At 42.8% G+C, this 17,658-nt stretch overlaps 1 protein-coding gene and 1 pseudogene across 1 annotated transcript; both read left to right on the top strand.

Annotated features, from left to right (window-relative positions):
- On the top strand, window positions 1-3,537 carry LOC123724484 (peroxisomal coenzyme A diphosphatase NUDT7). The gene is made up of 3 exons (XM_045688262.1): window positions 1-433; window positions 2,370-2,528; window positions 2,948-3,537. Exons 1-3 carry the CDS (start codon window positions 278-280, stop codon window positions 3,296-3,298), a joined length of 666 nt encoding a protein of 221 aa, XP_045544218.1. The 5' UTR covers window positions 1-277; the 3' UTR covers window positions 3,299-3,537.
- Window positions 3,538-3,556: 19 nt separating this feature from the next.
- On the top strand, window positions 3,557-17,654 carry LOC106561333 (NACHT, LRR and PYD domains-containing protein 12-like; annotated as a pseudogene).
- The last annotated feature ends 4 nt before the right edge of the window (window positions 17,655-17,658 follow it).

Genomic DNA, 17,658 nt, shown 5'->3' with positions numbered 1-17,658 from the left:
TCGCTTCCGCAATACACATGCAAATACTGTAGCCTAATGTCAAGTGGAAGCATTGTAGCAACAACGATTGTTTTTGCACAGCAGATGCCTGTCCGAAGAAAATATTTAATATTGGGATAGTAGTGACAGGTCGGCAGCAGGATTATAGCATTCTGAAGCTTTTCTCCTGTACATCTATAACAAACTCGCTATATTTTATAACAAAAGCAAGGTAGGCTACTGGTATGTTTCACTGTGAGGTCTTTGCCTCTGTTTGGCTACGTTGTTGACCTTCAGGATGGACCTAAAAGAAAAGACAGCTGCCATATTGAAGCAATATGAAGTCGGGAGCAGATTCTCCTACTTGCCGGTCCTGCCCAAAGCCTCCGTGTTGATACCGCTGTTTGTGAGGGACGGAGAGGTCCACACACTGATGACTCTACGTTCCCAAGAGGTCAGTAATATGGCTCTCCCTTACTCCCTAGTTTAACTAGTTTACCTTAACTATTATGTCATCGATTCTTAGGCCTACAGTTTTGCCATTGAACGTACAAAATTTGTGTTATGAACATTGAAACCATTAATACAAAAGTAAAGCATGACAGTGTTACATCCAAATGTGTGAAATTGTCCACTGTATTTATAAACAGCCTTTGATATTTGTGCGTTAGCAGGCGTGAGTGTGCACTGCACTGTGTGCAAATCTAGCACATTGGGATGTGTGAAATTTACTCCTCAGTTGTGATCAGTCGCTCTTTCTGAACGGATCTTTTTGGTGAACGAATCGCATCGATGATAGAGCCGTTCATTTGGCTACCTGATTTGCATACTGCTGGTACTGCTTTTTGAGATCAAAACAACGTTTTTCTGCTGTGAAATTACAAAATGATTCTCTAAAGAGTGTGAATCCTTACAGCAGAAACAATAAATAGTGGGGAGAGCGGGTCAATCTAGTCCACGTTGATAAAAAATTTTCTTCAGTGCAGGCCATCCAAATAATTTGGCCAGGTAAAAAAAATTAAAAAAATTGAACGTGCATTTCAAGATCTGACACAATGGTAGCCAACCTTTCGGGCTTTACATTGGAGATTAGCAACATTTTCATGGTTCTAGGTTTATTTTTAAGCATTTTCAATGAAGATTTGTTTTTCGAGCCAAATTAGCCAGCTCAACGAAATTACTCGAAATGCCCATCATAACTCAGTTTGAAGTGTCCCCATTTGCCCTAGCGAATAGCTAGCTTTTCATGTGGCGCAGACTGGTAAGAATCACATCAAATGTTATTTGCCATATTTGTAGACTGCCAGTGAAATGCTTACTTACGGCCTTTCCCAGCCTTGCAGTGAAATGAAAAGTAAAACGGGTAATAATAAATACACAATGAGTAACGATAACTTGGCAATACACAGGTGGCTGAAGATAGAAACATTGTAGGGCCTTCCTCTGACACCACCTGGTATAGAGGTCCTGGATGGCCGTACGCACTACCCTCTGTAGCGCCTTGCGGTCGGATGCCAAGCAGTTGCCATACCAAGCGGTGATGCAGCCAGTCAAGATGCTCTCAATGGTGAAGCTGTAGAACTTTTTTAGGAAATATTTTCTGCCTCTGAGGTGGTAGAGGCATTGTCGTGCCCTCTTCACAACTTTGTTGGCGTGTGTGGACCATGATAGTTCCTTAGTGATGTGGACACCAAGGAGATTGAAGCTCTCGACCCACTCCACTACAGCCCCCTCGATGTGAATGGAGGTGTGCTCGCTTCTCCGTTTCCTGTAGTCCACGATCACCTCCTCCCTATAGGTTGTCTCATTGTCGTCAGTGATCAGTCCTACCACCATCGTGTCGTCTGCAAACTTAATGATGGTGTTGGAGTTGTGCGTGAACAAGTACAGAAGGTGACTGAGCACGCACCCCTGAAGTGTCCCCGTGTTGAGGGTCAGCATGGCGGATGTTGCCTACTCTCACCACTTGGGGGCAGCCCATCAGGAAGTCCAGGATCCAGTTGCAGAGGGAGATGTTCAGTCCCAGGGTCCTTAGCTTAGTGTTGAGCATGGAGGGCACTATGGTGTTGAATGCTGAGCTGTAGTCAATGAACAGCATTCTCATATAGGTGCAGTTGCATCCTCTTGTCCAGGTGTGAAAGGGCCGTGTGGATTGCAATAGAGATTGCGTCATCTGTGGATCTGTTGGGGTGGTATGCAAATTGGGGCCTGACACTTCAGGAGGACACTCGCATGTGCTAGCAAGGCAGACGTCCTGGGTTTGCGCCAGGTATGGGCCGACTTGGGAGGAAGTGGTACTCGCTAATCAAGCAGCGTGATGTCCTTTACACAAGAAAACAAAATGGAATGCTGTAATACTCGCTCTTTGTCTCTTTCTCTCTGTGCTGCAGCTGAGGACCAACGCAGGCGAGGTGTGTTTCCCAGGTGGGAAGAGGGACCCGAGGGACAGGGATGACGTGGACACGGCTCTGAGAGAGGCAGAGGAGGAGATAGGCCTTCCTCCTGACCAGGTGGACGTGGTCTGCACACTCTTCCCCATTATGAACAAGGTACACATGGGGAGAGGTTGCTTTTACGTGGACAAAGATAAAACGTTTCAAAGCAGACGCTGAGGATTTCTCAACACTCCCACTATCATGGTGTAACAGGATTCAACAGGATTCAGGTCCTGGAGAACAATTTATTTTTTTTAATTAGCAGAATTGGATCATAATTAGCTGAATCAGGTGTTTTGTTGAATCGGGTTGGATAAAAATCCTGCACTCCAAGTAACTCCATGACTGAAGTTGGAGAACCCTGCCTGGTATAGTACAGTATATTTTGTAATTAGATATTGTCAATAGATTATAGGTCATACTTCTAGTCAGAGATATTCATACTTTCTCCTCTCCCCCCTCTCTTCCACATATTTTCTCTTCTCCCCTTCATTCCCCTCGCCTCTTCTCTCTCCCTCCTCTCTACTCTGTAGAGTGGTCTGTTGGTGACTCCAGTGGTGGGGTTCATTGAGGCCTCGTTCTTTCCTCGCCCAAACCCAGCCGAGGTCAGCGCTGTGTTCACTGTCCCCCTGGAGTTCTTCACTAGAGAGGTAGACCACTCATCCTACAGCGCGACTGGAATTGCTGGCTTGCTCCACAGTTTCCAGTTTCCGGACCCTGACTCAGGCAGCCACTATCAGATATGGGGCCTGACTGCCATTTTGGCTATACTGGTCTCTGTCCTAGCCCTCAGAAAAAAGCCTGAGTTTGAGACTGGTTTTGATTCTGATGACCCGGTATCTTTCTTCCAACACAATCTGAACAAGAGGATCAGTAAACTATGACATATATATCAATGTTTTTTGATATTTTAACCAGATAATTATATAATGTAATGATAGCGAGAACATATTTTTCCCTAAAATGTAATGTAATTGTTCTGCCAACTGTAAATGTGGAATCATGTGCAATACCTACATTCTTTACAAAAAGCGAAGAAAAAAATTACTTTGAATGTAATTTGTGAATATTGTATATTGATGACAATAAAAAAGTATACTATTAAAGTTTGAATAGGTAAATGCATCCTGTTGAGTTCATAAATGTGACATGTGTGAGGAGAGTGGGCAGTGGCCTGTTTAGAGCTATGTGGAAGGACAAGACTGAGTTGATACCTGGACCAGGGCTGTATTCACAAAGAATCTGAGTAGGAGGGCTGATATATAATCAGTTTACTCTCTCAGATCATTATGAATAATATTGGACTAGTTGACTGATAGGGGGCGCTGTGTTGAAGCCTCCATCTTGTGTATTGTGTTTCTTCATGTGGTTGCTGTATGTATTTTAAATTAGCAGGGTCCATCAGCAGAGACCAGTGACTCCTGAACCCAGCTGTGTGTCTATGAAGAGTGATGGGTCCATGGGACAGCCAATCAACTTCAGAGAGGATGTCCTCCTTACAGAACAAAGGTAAAGCAACAAGTGGTCTTTGTTTTTTCCCTGTAGTTCTCAACATGATTAGAAAATAGCAACGTGCATTTTGACAGGGTCCAGCAGGAGAAACCAGACTCACCTCTGCCCAGCTGTGTGTCTACGAAGAGTGATGGGTCCATGGGACAATCAACTTCAGAGAAGGAGACAGGTTAGAACGTTCTAGCTATACTAAAAGATTAACTTATTTCTGGCTGTCTTTTTCTCATTAACATGCACTTTTTTGGTTTAAAAGCTCATTACACTCTTCAATATATTAGTATTTTTGCATTGTAATGTAAACATTTTACACCAGGGATCCTCAACAACATTCAGCCGCAGGACTTTTTTCTTTTTCCTTGAGCGAATGGTCAGGAGGCCAAAAGATAATTACAAATCATTTGTACACTGCAAATTGACAGCAAGAAGCCCAAACCGATATAAAATATGTATACCTTGCTTACATTTGTATACGATCACATATATCCCTATTATGCATGGGAATACTTTGGAACAGATTTCCAAAATTAAAATCACTTGGAGCTGATTTGCTGGTGTTTTTACAGTCTTCTATGTCCAACAATAAAAATCTTATAAAAAAAAAAAAAAATCTATTAAACTTATTTTTTATCAGATAACTTTGGGGGCAAATAAAATCAGTTGGGGAACCCCACCAGTTGGGGAACCCCACCAGTTGGAGAACCCTGTTTTAGACTGTTTAGGTGTGAGCTCTCTCCATCTATTCACCGCCTATCTCACATTATGTCCACAGAGACCAACAGGACATTTCAAAGTCAGAGACCCTCAATGATCAGTCTACCCAGAGTCAGCTAACAGACCTCTCCTCCATATTCAAGGTATACTGCATTTCATATTACCATTGAACATCTAGACATATTGCAGATTGCACCTTATTCAAGGTTTTAACTGTATTCCTTTAATTCCAGTTGCTTGAGCAACATATCATCAGTTTTGTGAAAAGTGAGCTGAAGAGGTGGAAGAGGCTTCTGACTCCAGATTACCCAGACAGCTTTGACAGTCAGGAGGAAGATCAGGAAGTGGTGGATGCTGAACATCAGGAGAGCAGAGCCAGAGCGGAGACTCTGAATATCACACTGCACATCCTGAGGAACATGAACCAGAAGGAACTTGCTGATACACTTGAGAAATGTAAGAGCTCTGCCAAACACTCAATTGTTGATCACGGTCCTATTTCTTTTCATATCAATCATTATTTACAAATAGTATGTGATTTAATGATATCTTAAACATCCTTGCATTTCCATTCAGACGAGCGTCATGATAGGTGCCAACATAACCTCAAATCCAACCTGAGAAAAAAGTGTGAGCGTGTCTTTGAAGGAATTGCTAAGCAGGGGAATCCTACAATCTTAAACAAGATCTACACAGAGCTCTACGTCACAGAGGGCGGAAGTGGAGAAGTCAACAAAGAACATGAGGTGAGACAGATTGAGACAGCATCCAGGAGACCAGTAGAGCAAGAGATGGCAATCAAATGCAACGACATCTTCAAACCCTTACCTGGACAAGACAAACCTATCAGAACTGTGCTGACAAAGGGAGTCGCTGGCATTGGAAAAACGATCTCTGTGCAAAAGTTCATTCTGGACTGGGCTGAAGGAAAAGCAAATCAGGACACCCACTTCATGTTTCCTCTTACTTTCCAGGAGCTGAATTTGATGAAGGGAGAAAAACACAGTTTGATGAACCTCCTCAATAATTTTTTCATGGAGACAAAAGAATCAGGAATGTCCATCTCTGACAAGTGCAATGCTTTGTTTGTCTTGGACGGTTTGTATGAGTTTCGACTCCCTCTAGACTTCCAGAACAATGAGAGCTGTTTTGATGTCACAGAGTCAACCTCAGTGGACGTGCTTCTAACAAACCTCATCAAGGGGAATCTGCTTCCGTCTGCTCTCCTCTGGATAACCTCCCGACCAGCGGCAGCCAATCAGATCCCTCCTGAGTATGTGGACCAGGTGACAGAGGTACGAGGGTTCAATGACCCACAGAAGGAGGAGTACTTCAGGAAAAGAATTAGCGATGTGACCCTGGCCAACAAAATCATCACACACTTGAAGTCATCAAGGAGCCTCCACATCATGTGCCACATACCAGTGTTCTGTTGGATTTCAGCCACTGTTCTACAAAGATTGTTGGCTGGAGCAGAGAGTGGAGAGATCCCCAAAACTCTGTCAAAAATGTACATGCACTTCATAATGTTCCAGATAAAACAGAAGAATCTGAAATATCATGGCAACAATGTCATTGATCCCCACTGGGATAAAGAGAGAATTCTGTCACTGGGAAAACTGGCGTATGAGCAGCTGGAAACAGGCAACCTGATCTTCTATGAAGAGGACCTGACAGTGTGGCATTGATGTCAGAGAGGCATCTGTGTACTCTGGAGTGTGCACCGATGTCTTCAGGGAGGAGCTTGGGCTGCATCAAGGGAAGGTTTATTGCTTTGTGCATCTGAGCATCCATGAATGTCTTGCTGCTTTTTATAGTTTTCTCTCTTTCAACGATGACTTCAACACAACAAAAAACGATCGGCAGTCCATCCCCAAGAATCTGAAGAGGCGAGTCAAAATAATGCCTGCAATTCACTTCTATCAGGATGCAGTGGATAAGGCACTACAGAGTGAGAATGGCCACCTGGATCTTTTCCTCCGCTTCCTTCTTGGCCTCTCACTGCCATCAAATCAGACTATCTGTCGAGGCCTACTGAAATGGACAGGAGGTAGCTCAAAGATTGACATGGAAACAGTTGAGGTCAACAAGAAAATAATTGATTACATCAAGAAGAAGATCCGAGAGAATGCCTCTTCAGAGAAATGCATCAATCTGTTTCACTGTCTAAATGAGATGAATGACCCAACCCTAGTGCAGGAGATTCAGAGCTACCTGTGCTCAGGAAATGTCTCAGGAGCCAAACTCTCACCTGCACACTGGTCAGCTCTGGCCTTTGTGTTGCTGACTTCAGCAGAGGAGCTGGGTGTATTTGACTTGAAACAATTTAGTGGATCAGATGAGGCTCTTCTGAGGCTGCTGCCAGTGGTTAAGGCATCCAAAACAGCTCTGTAAGTACTATCCCTGTGTAATGCAAGCAGACATAAGCCAGTCATGCTCCTTCATTCAAATGAATCCTCTCTACCGGCATTTCCCAGTTTCATGAGATAGCAAAGCTAGTGGGGATGAATGACTTTTATACTTTTTTTACTCCAATTAAAGGTTAAATAAGTGTAGCCTCTCAGTGATGTCCTGTGGAGCCCTTGCCTCAGCTCTCTGCTCAAGCTCCTCTAGTCTGATAAAGCTGGACCTGAGTGACAATGACCTCCAGGATTCCGGAGTGGAGCTGCTCTCTACAGGCCTGGATAATCCGCTATGTAAACTGGAGACATTGCGGTAGGCTACTTTCCCTGAGAGATGTCTGGGCCTGTATTCACAAAACCTTTCATCATTGTTTTTTTGGGGTGTGAAAAATCTGATTTGTTATTCAAAAGGAATCTAAACAAGTTAGGAGTTTTTTTCACTGGCCACTTTTGCCATGGAGGAATCAAATTAGTGTGGCAATGTATTGAGTGTAAAGAGTGAAGAGATTTTCTCTCTGCAGCCTGTCAGCCTGTGGAGTCACAAAGGAAGGCTGTGCTTCTCTGGCCTCAGCTCTGAGATCAAACCCTGCTCATCTGAGAGAGCTGGATCTGAGCTACAATAACCCAGGAGACTTAGGAGTGAAGCTGCTATCTTCTGTACTTGAGGATCCACACTGTAAACTGGAGACACTGAGGTCAGTGTAAATTAAAAAATATATATCATTCTCAAACCATTGTTTTAATGCTGATCATATAGTCATTGATACTTTCAATAGGTTACATGACACACTCTATGATACATTGGGTTACTGTCATGGTCTAACCTATTAATATAATATACAATATTGAATAATTTGCTGCGGTAATTTCACAGATTTATACATCTCGGTTTACAGTGAGAGAGTGATTGATCTGTTCTCTCTGTGTAGGCTGTCAAACTGTGATTTCACAAACAAAGATTGTGCTTCTCTGACTTTAACTCTGAAGTCAAACCCTTCTCACCTGAGAGAGCTGGACCTGAGCTACAATAACCCAGGAGTCTCAGGAATGAAGCTACTCTCTACTGTACTGGAGGATTCTCACTGTAAACTGAAGACACTGAGGTGAATACGGTCATAACAAACTAAACTAATGTTAATTGATGTAAAACATTTTAACATTTTCATTGATATGTTTGTATCTTATTTGAATTAATATTATCTAAACGTGTTGTACTAGAGACAGTATCATACTAAACAGATGTCATATAGAAATGTACCTACTGCATAGATCATGTTCAATAAGCTGGTGTTTAGACGGGTACTGGCTGTAACATCATGCCCCCCGCCAAGCCTCTTAATATGTTCTGCAATGTGTTCAAATGGTCCAATAGACAAGCGGCTGTTTCTCTTACCACAGGTTGTCAAACTGTAGAATCACAGAGAAAAGCTGTACTTCTCTGGCATCAGCTCTGACATCTAACCCCTCACATTTAAGAGAGCTGGATTTGAGTGGGAATAACCCAGGAAACTCAGGAGTGAAGCTGCTCTCTACTGTACTGGAGAATCCACACTGTAAACTGCAGACACTGAGGTGAGTGTGGAATTTAGAGGACATTTTCCCCTAACTTTTCTTTCTCTTTTTTTATCCACTGTTTATTTGGTCCAAAAAAGTGTTACATTTGCTTTTTTGTAGTTGTTAATTAAATAGCTTTGAATATGAATGGAATTAGAAACGTATTTTATGTTGAAAAGTTTCAGGGCTGAAATATTATTTTGTCTCAAGGCTATCGTGCTGTAGAATCTCAGAGGACAGCTGTGCTTCTCTAGCTTCAGCTCTAAGGTCAAACCCTTCTCACTTGAGAGAGCTGGACCTGACTGACAATGAACCAGGAGACTCAGGAGTGAAGCTTCTCTCGGCTGTACTGGAGGATCCATGCTGTAAACTGCAGACACTAAGGTGAGAATGGAGATAACCAGGGGTCTGTACTTCCAAATACTTAACTCCAAGCTAAACCAAGTTCACTTTAAACAATTATTTGACAGATTTCACTAGGGGATAACTGAATATGCTTAACTGAATATTTTCTTAACCGATATTTTATAATAATCATGACATTGGTCACACCTTTCACCATTTGAATATAAGCTCATATGTACTGTATGTATTGAAGTAAACACAATGTTATGTTTTATAATGATAATGTTTGACACAGTCAATTTTAAAATGACTCCCTTTGTAATGGAGAGCAATGACACTGAAACAAATGACTGGTTGGAGAAAGACTCTTTATTGTATCTCTTCAAGGTATAGCCAAGAATCCCGAAACAAAAGAGAATATGTTGGATTGAGTAGCGCATTCCGTTTGCCAACAATACTTTGAAGTAAGGCGCCAAAGTCGAGTGTTAGTTGTGCAAGCCAGTTACTAAAAAAATGGAACTTGTTAACCATGTTTTTACTTTGTATAAAGCTGCCAATTTTAAACGTACATGCTCTAGCAATGTGAAATATATTATCAGAATAACGATTTGAAGTGTTGGTAGAGTATAGTCATATCATTTAACCTACCTCGTGTGTTTGTCTGAAGTGAATATGTATTGTGTGACTTAAAGTAGAAGTTATGGCACAAGTTGGTGACGTGTGTTTATGTAAAACTGTTGTTTATGATGTTATATGTCCATGGGAAATTATGCATTTATGGTAGGAATGTGTTTTGAGGCTATCATGATGGAACATTCCTAGTTGAAGGGAGTTCCTGGAAAAAGTACTTAGGTGCTCAGTTGTCTTTTGCCTGGGGGAGAGCAGGCTGGACAGGTAACAGGTTGGCTAGAGTAGAGTTATACCTGGGGGAGAGCAGGCTGGACAGGTAACAGGTTGGCTAGGGTAGAGTTATACCTGGGGGAGAGCAGGCTGGGCAGGTAACAGGTTGGCTACAGTAGAGTTATACCTGGGGGAGAGCAGGCTGGACAGGTAACAGGTTGGCTACAGTAGAGTTATACCTGGGGGAGAGCAGGCTGGACAGGTAACAGGTTGGTTACAGTAGAGTTATACCTGGGGAGAGCAGGCTGGACAGGTAACAGGTTGGCTAGGGTAGAGTTATACCTGGGGGAGAGCAGGCTGGACAGGTAACAGGTTGGCTAGAGTAGAGTTATACCTGGGGAGAGCAGGCTGGACAGGTAACAGGTTGGCTACAGTAGAGTTATACCTGGGGGAGAGCAGGCTGGACAGGTAACAGGTTGGCTAGAGTAGAGTTATACCTGGGGAGAGCAGGCTGGGCAGGTAACAGGTTGGCTAGGGTAGAGTTATACCTGGGGGAGAGCAGGCTGGACAGGTAACAGGTTGGCTAGAGTAGAGTTATACCTGGGGGAGAGCAGGCTGGACAGGTAACAGGTTGGCTAGGGTAGAGTTATACCTGGGGGAGAGCAGGCTGGACAGGTAACAGGTTGGCTACAGTAGAGTTATACCTGGGGGAGAGCAGGCTGGGCAGGTAACAGGTTGGCTACAGTAGAGTTATACCTGGGGGAGAGCAGGCTGGACAGGTAACAGGTTGGCTAGAGTAGAGTTATACCTGGGGGAGAGCAGGCTGGACAGGTAACAGGTTGGCTAGAGTAGAGTTATACCTGGGGGAGAGCAGGCTGGACAGGTAACAGGTTGGCTACAGTAGAGTTATACCTGGGGGAGAGCAGGCTGGACAGGTAACAGGTTGGCTAGGGTAGAGTTATACCTGGGGGAGAGCAGGCTGGACAGGTAACAGGTTGGCTAGAGTAGAGTTATACCTGGGGGAGAGCAGGCTGGACAGGTAACAGGTTGGCTAGGGTAGAGTTATACCTGGGGGAGAGCAGGCTGGACAGGTAACAGGTTGGCTAGGGTAGAGTTATACCTGGGGGAGAGCAGGCTGGACAGGTAACAGGTTGGCTAGGGTAGAGTTATACCTGGGGGAGAGCAGGCTGGACAGGTAACAGGTTGGCTAGAGTAGAGTTATACCTGGGGGAGAGCAGGCTGGGCAGGTAACAGGTTGGCTAGAGTAGAGTTATACCTGCGGGAGAGCAGGCTGGACAGGTAACAGGTTGGCTACAGTAGAGTTATACCTGGCGGAGAACAGGCTGGACAGGTAACAGGTTGGCTAGGGTAGAGTTATACCTGGGGGAGAGCAGGCTGGACAGGAAACAGGTTGGCTACAGTAGAGTTATACCTGGGGGAGAGCAGGCTGGACAGGTAACAGGTTGGCTACAGTAGAGTTATACCTGGGGGAGAGCAGGCTGGACAGGTAACAGGTTGGCTACAGTAGAGTTATACCTGGGGGAGAGCAGGCTGGACAGGTAACAGGTTGGCTACAGTAGAGTTATACCTGGGGGAGAGCAGGCTTGACAGGTAACAGGTTGGCTAGAGTAGAGTTATACCTGGGGGAGAGCAGGCTGGACAGGTAACAGGTTGGCTACAGTAGAGTTATACCTGGGGGAGAGCAGGCTGGACAGGTAACAGGTTGGCTACAGTAGAGTTATACCTGGGGGAGAGCAGGCTGGGCAGGTAACAGGTTGGCTACAGTAGAGTTATACCTGGGGGTGAGCAGGCTTGACATGTAACAGGTTGGCTAGAGTAGAGTTATACCTGGGGGAGAGCAGGCTTGACAGGTAACAGGTTGGCTAGAGTAGAGTTATACCTGAGTTTTGTTTTAGGCAAAGAGTTACAGTAGTCTACTGTTTTCATATTTATGTTTTTTTAAGCTTTTCTCTTATTCTGCAGTCTATCATGGTATGTTGTCAAAGAAGAAGGCTTTTGTTTTCTGGCTTTAGCTCTGAGGTCAAACCCCTCACATCTGAGAGAGCTGGACTTGAGCAAAAACACCTTAGGAGACTCAGCAGTGAAGCTGCTCTCAGCTGTACTGAAGGATCCACATTGTAAATTGGAGAGACTTAGGTAAATACTGTCACAACTCACTAACTAAAACAATAATACTTGTTCCGGTGTCATGTTATATTAGGCTTTAGATGTTTTCAGTTGAGATATTTGGACAATTATCCAACGTTATTTTAAACGTGTAGTGAAGAAATCCCTCTTCCTTTGCAGGCTGTCACACTGTAGTGTGACACAGGAAGGCTGTACTTTTCTGGCTTCAACTCTGAGGTCAAACCCCTCACACCTGAGAGAGCTGGATCTAGACTGGAATTCAGAAGTAAAATTAGGAGTGAAGGAACTCTCTGTGGTGCTGGATGATCCACTCTGTCAGTTGGAAACACTGAGGTGTGGATATGATAAACAATATTTCCAGATCCACCTTGTTTTAGTTGCAGTTGTTGTAGTGTTAATGATGAATAATATACACCATTTTAGCAGGTGCTTTATCCAAAGGGACTTACCGTACAGGCTTGGGGTCAATTCCAGTATGTCAGTTTTACAGTGAGGTAAAGAAAAGCTTCTCTGTCTGCAGGCTGGTAGCTTGTGGTGTCACAGAGGAAGGCTTCTGTTCTCTGGCTTCAGCTCTAAAGTCAAACCCCTCACACCTGAGAGAGCTGGACCTGCGCTACAATTATGAAATGGCTTCATCAGGAGTGAGGCAGCTCTCTGCTGTACTGGAAGATCCACTCTGTAAATTGGAGATACTGAGGTAAAATTTGACATATTGGCCATATTGTTCCTTAGATGGTACTGTAAACATCTGTTACTAGTACTAGTGAGATAATTTATTTGAGAAGCACATGCAGCTATGTAGGACATACTGTACAACACCACAACTATTACACTTGTACTCTGCTTTTACTGGTACATGTTATCATTTTTTATCATTCTGCTGAAGGACCAAAATATAAAAGTATATGTAGCAGTTAGAGTGGAGTGAGAACAAGCGTAATAGTTGTGGCATTGTATGTATTATGTTACTGTAGTAGTGAATGAAGAGCTTCTCTCTTAGTCTGCAGACTCTGTCTCCATCACTCTGATTATCAAGGGGAAGGCTTTTCTAATCTGGCCTCAGCGCTGAGGTCAAACCCCTCACACCTGAGAGAGCTGAATGTGGCTGGTTTCTCACGAGACTCTAGACTGAAGCTGTTCTCTGCTGCACTGAAGGATCCACGCTGTAAACTGGAGAAACTGATGTGAAGCCATAAGTTATCTTAATGATTGGTAGTAGCACTCTATTTTGACAATTTGAAACGCAACCAAGGCCCCTCACATCTTAGAAATTAAAGTCAACACAATGTTCTATTTTCCAGATATTGTCAGAATAACTGCACTCTTAGAAAAAAGGTTTCTTTGGCTGTCCCCATAGGAGAACCCTTTTTTGTTCCAGGAAGAAACGTGGTTCTACACGGAACCTAAAATATTTCTACTTTGAACCAAAAGGGTTCTACCTGGAACCAAGGGTTATTTAAAGGGTTCTCCTATGGGGACAGCTGAAGAACCTTTATGATAGCACCTTTTCTTGTAAGAGTGTAGTATTCTATCCCATAAATGAATAATGCAGATCAATGTAAACAGAATGAATTAAGATATTATCTTTCTCTATCTGCAGCTGTAGTGTCCCAGAGCAAGACTTCGCTTCTCTGGGTTCAGCTCTTAGATCAAACCCTACACACCTGAGAGAACTGGACCTGAAATTCTCAGGAGACTCAAATTTGAAGCCTCTCTTTTCTGTACTAAATAATCCACTCTTTAAACTGGAGAAACTAAGATGAGTGTATGGCAATAACTCAACATACAACATTGAAATGATAGATAATGTGACTCACTGAATTAAACATACTAATTACTCTCATCATTCTAAATGGACTCAACAAGAAACCTATATGGTTTAGTTAATTCAAGTTTTTATTGTTATGTTGTACAGCTACTGAGGAATAATCTACAAAGTGAACAATAAAGATAACTGAACCATATGGGTTTTATGTTGAGTCCCTGGTCGAGTTACCAAATAACCATTAGATGATAACTATTAAGATATTAGCATCTGAAGAGCATATTTCCAAAACGCTATATTTTTTTACATTTTGTGTTTTTTCTCCAGCAATATGGGTACCTTAAATTGTGTGTAAAATATTACTGTTCTCAGATTTTTTTTTCTCATACATTTGAGGTGTATATTAAAATGTTTTTTGGGGGGGTAAACGCTATGTATCTATTGTTTAGCTGGAATGGAATCTTCATACCCTGTATATTTGACTGTGAGATGTGGTTGTCTCACCTAGCTACCGTATCTTAAGATGAATACACTAATTGTAAGTCGCTCTAGATAAGAGCATTTGCTAAATGACTAAAATGTCCAATGTAAATATTTTACATACAGAACTCATGTTACTGTATTAATTCATGTTTTAAAATGTTGATGTCACAAACGTGTACAGTTCTTTCTAAAAAATGTAGTTATGTTAACTTTGACTGTAAAACCTAGCAGTACTACTTATTTCTCTGAGAGTGAGGCGCATATATTGTGTTTTGCAAATAAACATGATTTTGTCTCTCTGAAATGTAACCAAGTGATTTCAAAGAAATAATTGTAATTGAACAAGCCCATGCCGTGATTAGATAGTGAAATAACAGACATCTCCTTTCAGAAGTTCTTTAAACAATAAAAGCTATTTACCATTTCTGAAAATGGATAGACATTCAGTAGGTAGACCACCCCATTCACGAAAACAGTTCGCTCCTACAGACAGTGAGTCCAGGTGGCCATGGCTTGCTATATAAAGCAGGCAGACAGGCATCCAGTTACTGTTCAGTTGAACGTTAGAATGGGCAAAACGATTAACCTAAGCAACTTTGAGCATGGTATGATCGTCAGTGTCAGGCACGCCAGTTCCAGTATCTCAGAAACGGCCGGCCTACTTGGTTTTTCACGCATTGAGAACGGTGCAACAAACAAAACATCCAGTCAGCGGCAGTCCTGTGGGCGAAAGCAACTCGTTGATGAGAGGTCAAAGGAGAATGGCAAGACTTGTGCAAGTTAACAGGCGAGCCACAAACAGGCAAATAACGGAGCAGTACAACAGTGGTGTGCAGAACGGCATCTCAGAACCCACAACTCGTCAGTCTTTGTCACGGGTGGGCTATTGCAGCAGACGACCACACCGGGTTCCACTCCTATCAGCTAAAAAGTGGAAAAACATTGCCTTGTCTGATGAATCACAGTTCCTGTTGCATCATGCTGATGGCAGAGTTAGGATTTGGCATAAGCAGCATGAATCCATGGCCCCATCCTGTCTGGTGTCAATGGTACAGGCTGGTGGCAGGGGTGTAATGTTGTGGGGAATGTTTGTCTGGCACACATTAGGTCCCTTGATACCAATTGAGCAACTTTTCCATGCCCAGAAGAATTTAGGCTGTTCTGTAGGCGAAGGGGGGTCTGACCCGGTACTAGATGGACCGGACCTAATAAACTGACCACTAAGTATATAGCATTTTGGAAAGGAACTCTTCATCTGTATTTAAACAAAATATTACCTGATTAGAAATATGTGATCAGTGTCAGTTAACAGGTTTTCTCCTCTATCTACAGGCTATCAGGATGTGACGTTGAAGAGAAAGGCTATGCTTTGTTCTCAGCTCTGAGGTCAACCCCCGGCTCCCACCTGAGAGAGCTGGACCTCAGCAACAACAAACCAGGAGACTCAGGAGTGATGCAGCTCTGAGGTCAACCCCCGGCTCCCACCAGAGAGCTGGACCTCATCCACAACAACAAACCAGGAGACTCAGGAGTGATGCAGCTCTGAGGTCAACCCCCGGCTCCCACCTGAGAGCTGGACCTCAGCAACAACAAACCAGGAGACTCAGGAGTGATGCAGCTCTCTACTCTACTGGATGATCCACGCTGTAAACTGGCAACGCTGAAGTGAGCAGGGAAACTAATTGTAAACATTTCCGTTTTGAATATTGTCCAAAATGTTTTTTTTCACTAGATATCATCCTTTACATAAAATATATTTGGCACAAAATATTTTTATGTAAAAGCCTGTTTTGATATTTTACTATCAGTGTAAAATACATTGTTGTTCACTGCCTGCTCATGCCACACACCCACATGAATTAATGAAATATGTATGTGTTCTACAATGACTCAAGCTGATAGATATAATACCATCTCTTTATATCTGCAGACTATCAGACTGTGGTCTTACAGAGGAAGGATCTGAGGTCAAACCCCTCCCACCTGAGAGAGCTGGACCTCAGCTGCAATAACCCAGGAGTCTCAGGAGTGAAGCTGCTCTCTGCTGTACTGGAGCATCCAGTCTGTCAGCTGGAGATACTGAAGTTAATATTATCAACTAAACATGAATAATGTGCATCTGCTTAATGAAGTGATATTTCCACCTGTTGAACTTTCACACAAATACAACTGTATAACTGGATCAAGCATTTCTGTATACATCAGCTTGTTATCAATATGAACATAGTCTGATCATGTTGTATCTTTTGTACAGCAGATTAATCACTAATCTACATTCATTACCTTACTAAAGATAATACATTATCTGAGTCACTGAATATCATGCCTTGTGTGTTTTTAAATTAGATACTTACAGTAGTTAAGCAGTTGTATCTCTAGAAATGTACTGTCGCAACTAAACATGAATCTACTTAATGAAGTGTTTCACAGCCCCCCTTACGCATAATTTTCTGCATACTCTGACTATTCTCCACCCATGCTAAACAAATTTCCAACTGCATTGAGTTATGATAGTGAGGTGCTTCTCTCTTCTCCTCTGCAGGCTTTGGCACTGTGCAATCACAGAGGAAGGCTTTGCTTCTCTGGCTTCAGCTGTGAAGTCAACCCCCTCGCGCATGTAGCTGCTGGATCTGAATGGGAATGATCCAGGAGAATAAGGAGTGAAATTGTTCTCAGCTCTACTGAAGGGTCCACAATGTAGACTGCCCAAACTGATGTAATGAATTAATCAACCACAAAAAATGCATGAGTTAATTTTTGGGGTTTAAATAAAACATGCTTGTGCGAGACTTGGCTTCTGCGAGCCGGAGCCCATCTCCCGTTGCTGTAGCGTGAGGCAGTTTGATGTACAAGTACACCCCCCGGACAGGGCGCTAGTCTATTGCAGGGCCTTACCCCCAATCTGTCTCCTTAATGCTGAGTGCCAAGCCTCCGATCTCAGGGTGGACACTAACCAGTTGTTTACAACTACATCAAATCCTTAATATATAAAACATTGCATTTTAAGGTAAAGCTATTCAAGAACCCTCAACATGACATTTTCCTCTAACAAAATTATGAAATACAATGTGTCAATTGGCTCAGTATGTTGGAGAAGGTTCAACATTTTGTTTGCAGTTGAAAATAATTTTCAAATCACTCAACCCCAAAAAATGTATTCATCAATAACTAGCCTAGTAAAAAAGGCATGTCAAAGACCATTTCTTTTTCTCTCTGCAGAGTGACTGGATTGGAAGAAACCCTTTGCTACAACGAGCCAGGAGCCTCAGCAGTGATCAAATGAACCTGTTGGAGCCGATGGAAATGACATGACTGAAATTCACCTCAAGTTCAAATATCCATTTCTGATGTATTGTTTTGTAACACATGTCAAATGTTTTGTATACTTGTGCAGCTACTTCGTTAAAATGTAGAACTATTAGGCCTACTTATGTCCCTACATCTTGTATTTGATTTTAAAAAAAATACATAAAGTTCAACTAAG

Source organism: Salmo salar, chromosome ssa10 (assembly GCF_905237065.1).
Source record: "Salmo salar chromosome ssa10, Ssal_v3.1, whole genome shotgun sequence".
Classification (NCBI taxonomy): domain Eukaryota; kingdom Metazoa; phylum Chordata; class Actinopteri; order Salmoniformes; family Salmonidae; genus Salmo; species Salmo salar.
Note: the sequence above shows the minus strand (reverse complement) of the source record. Positions and strands in the feature narration are given on the sequence as shown.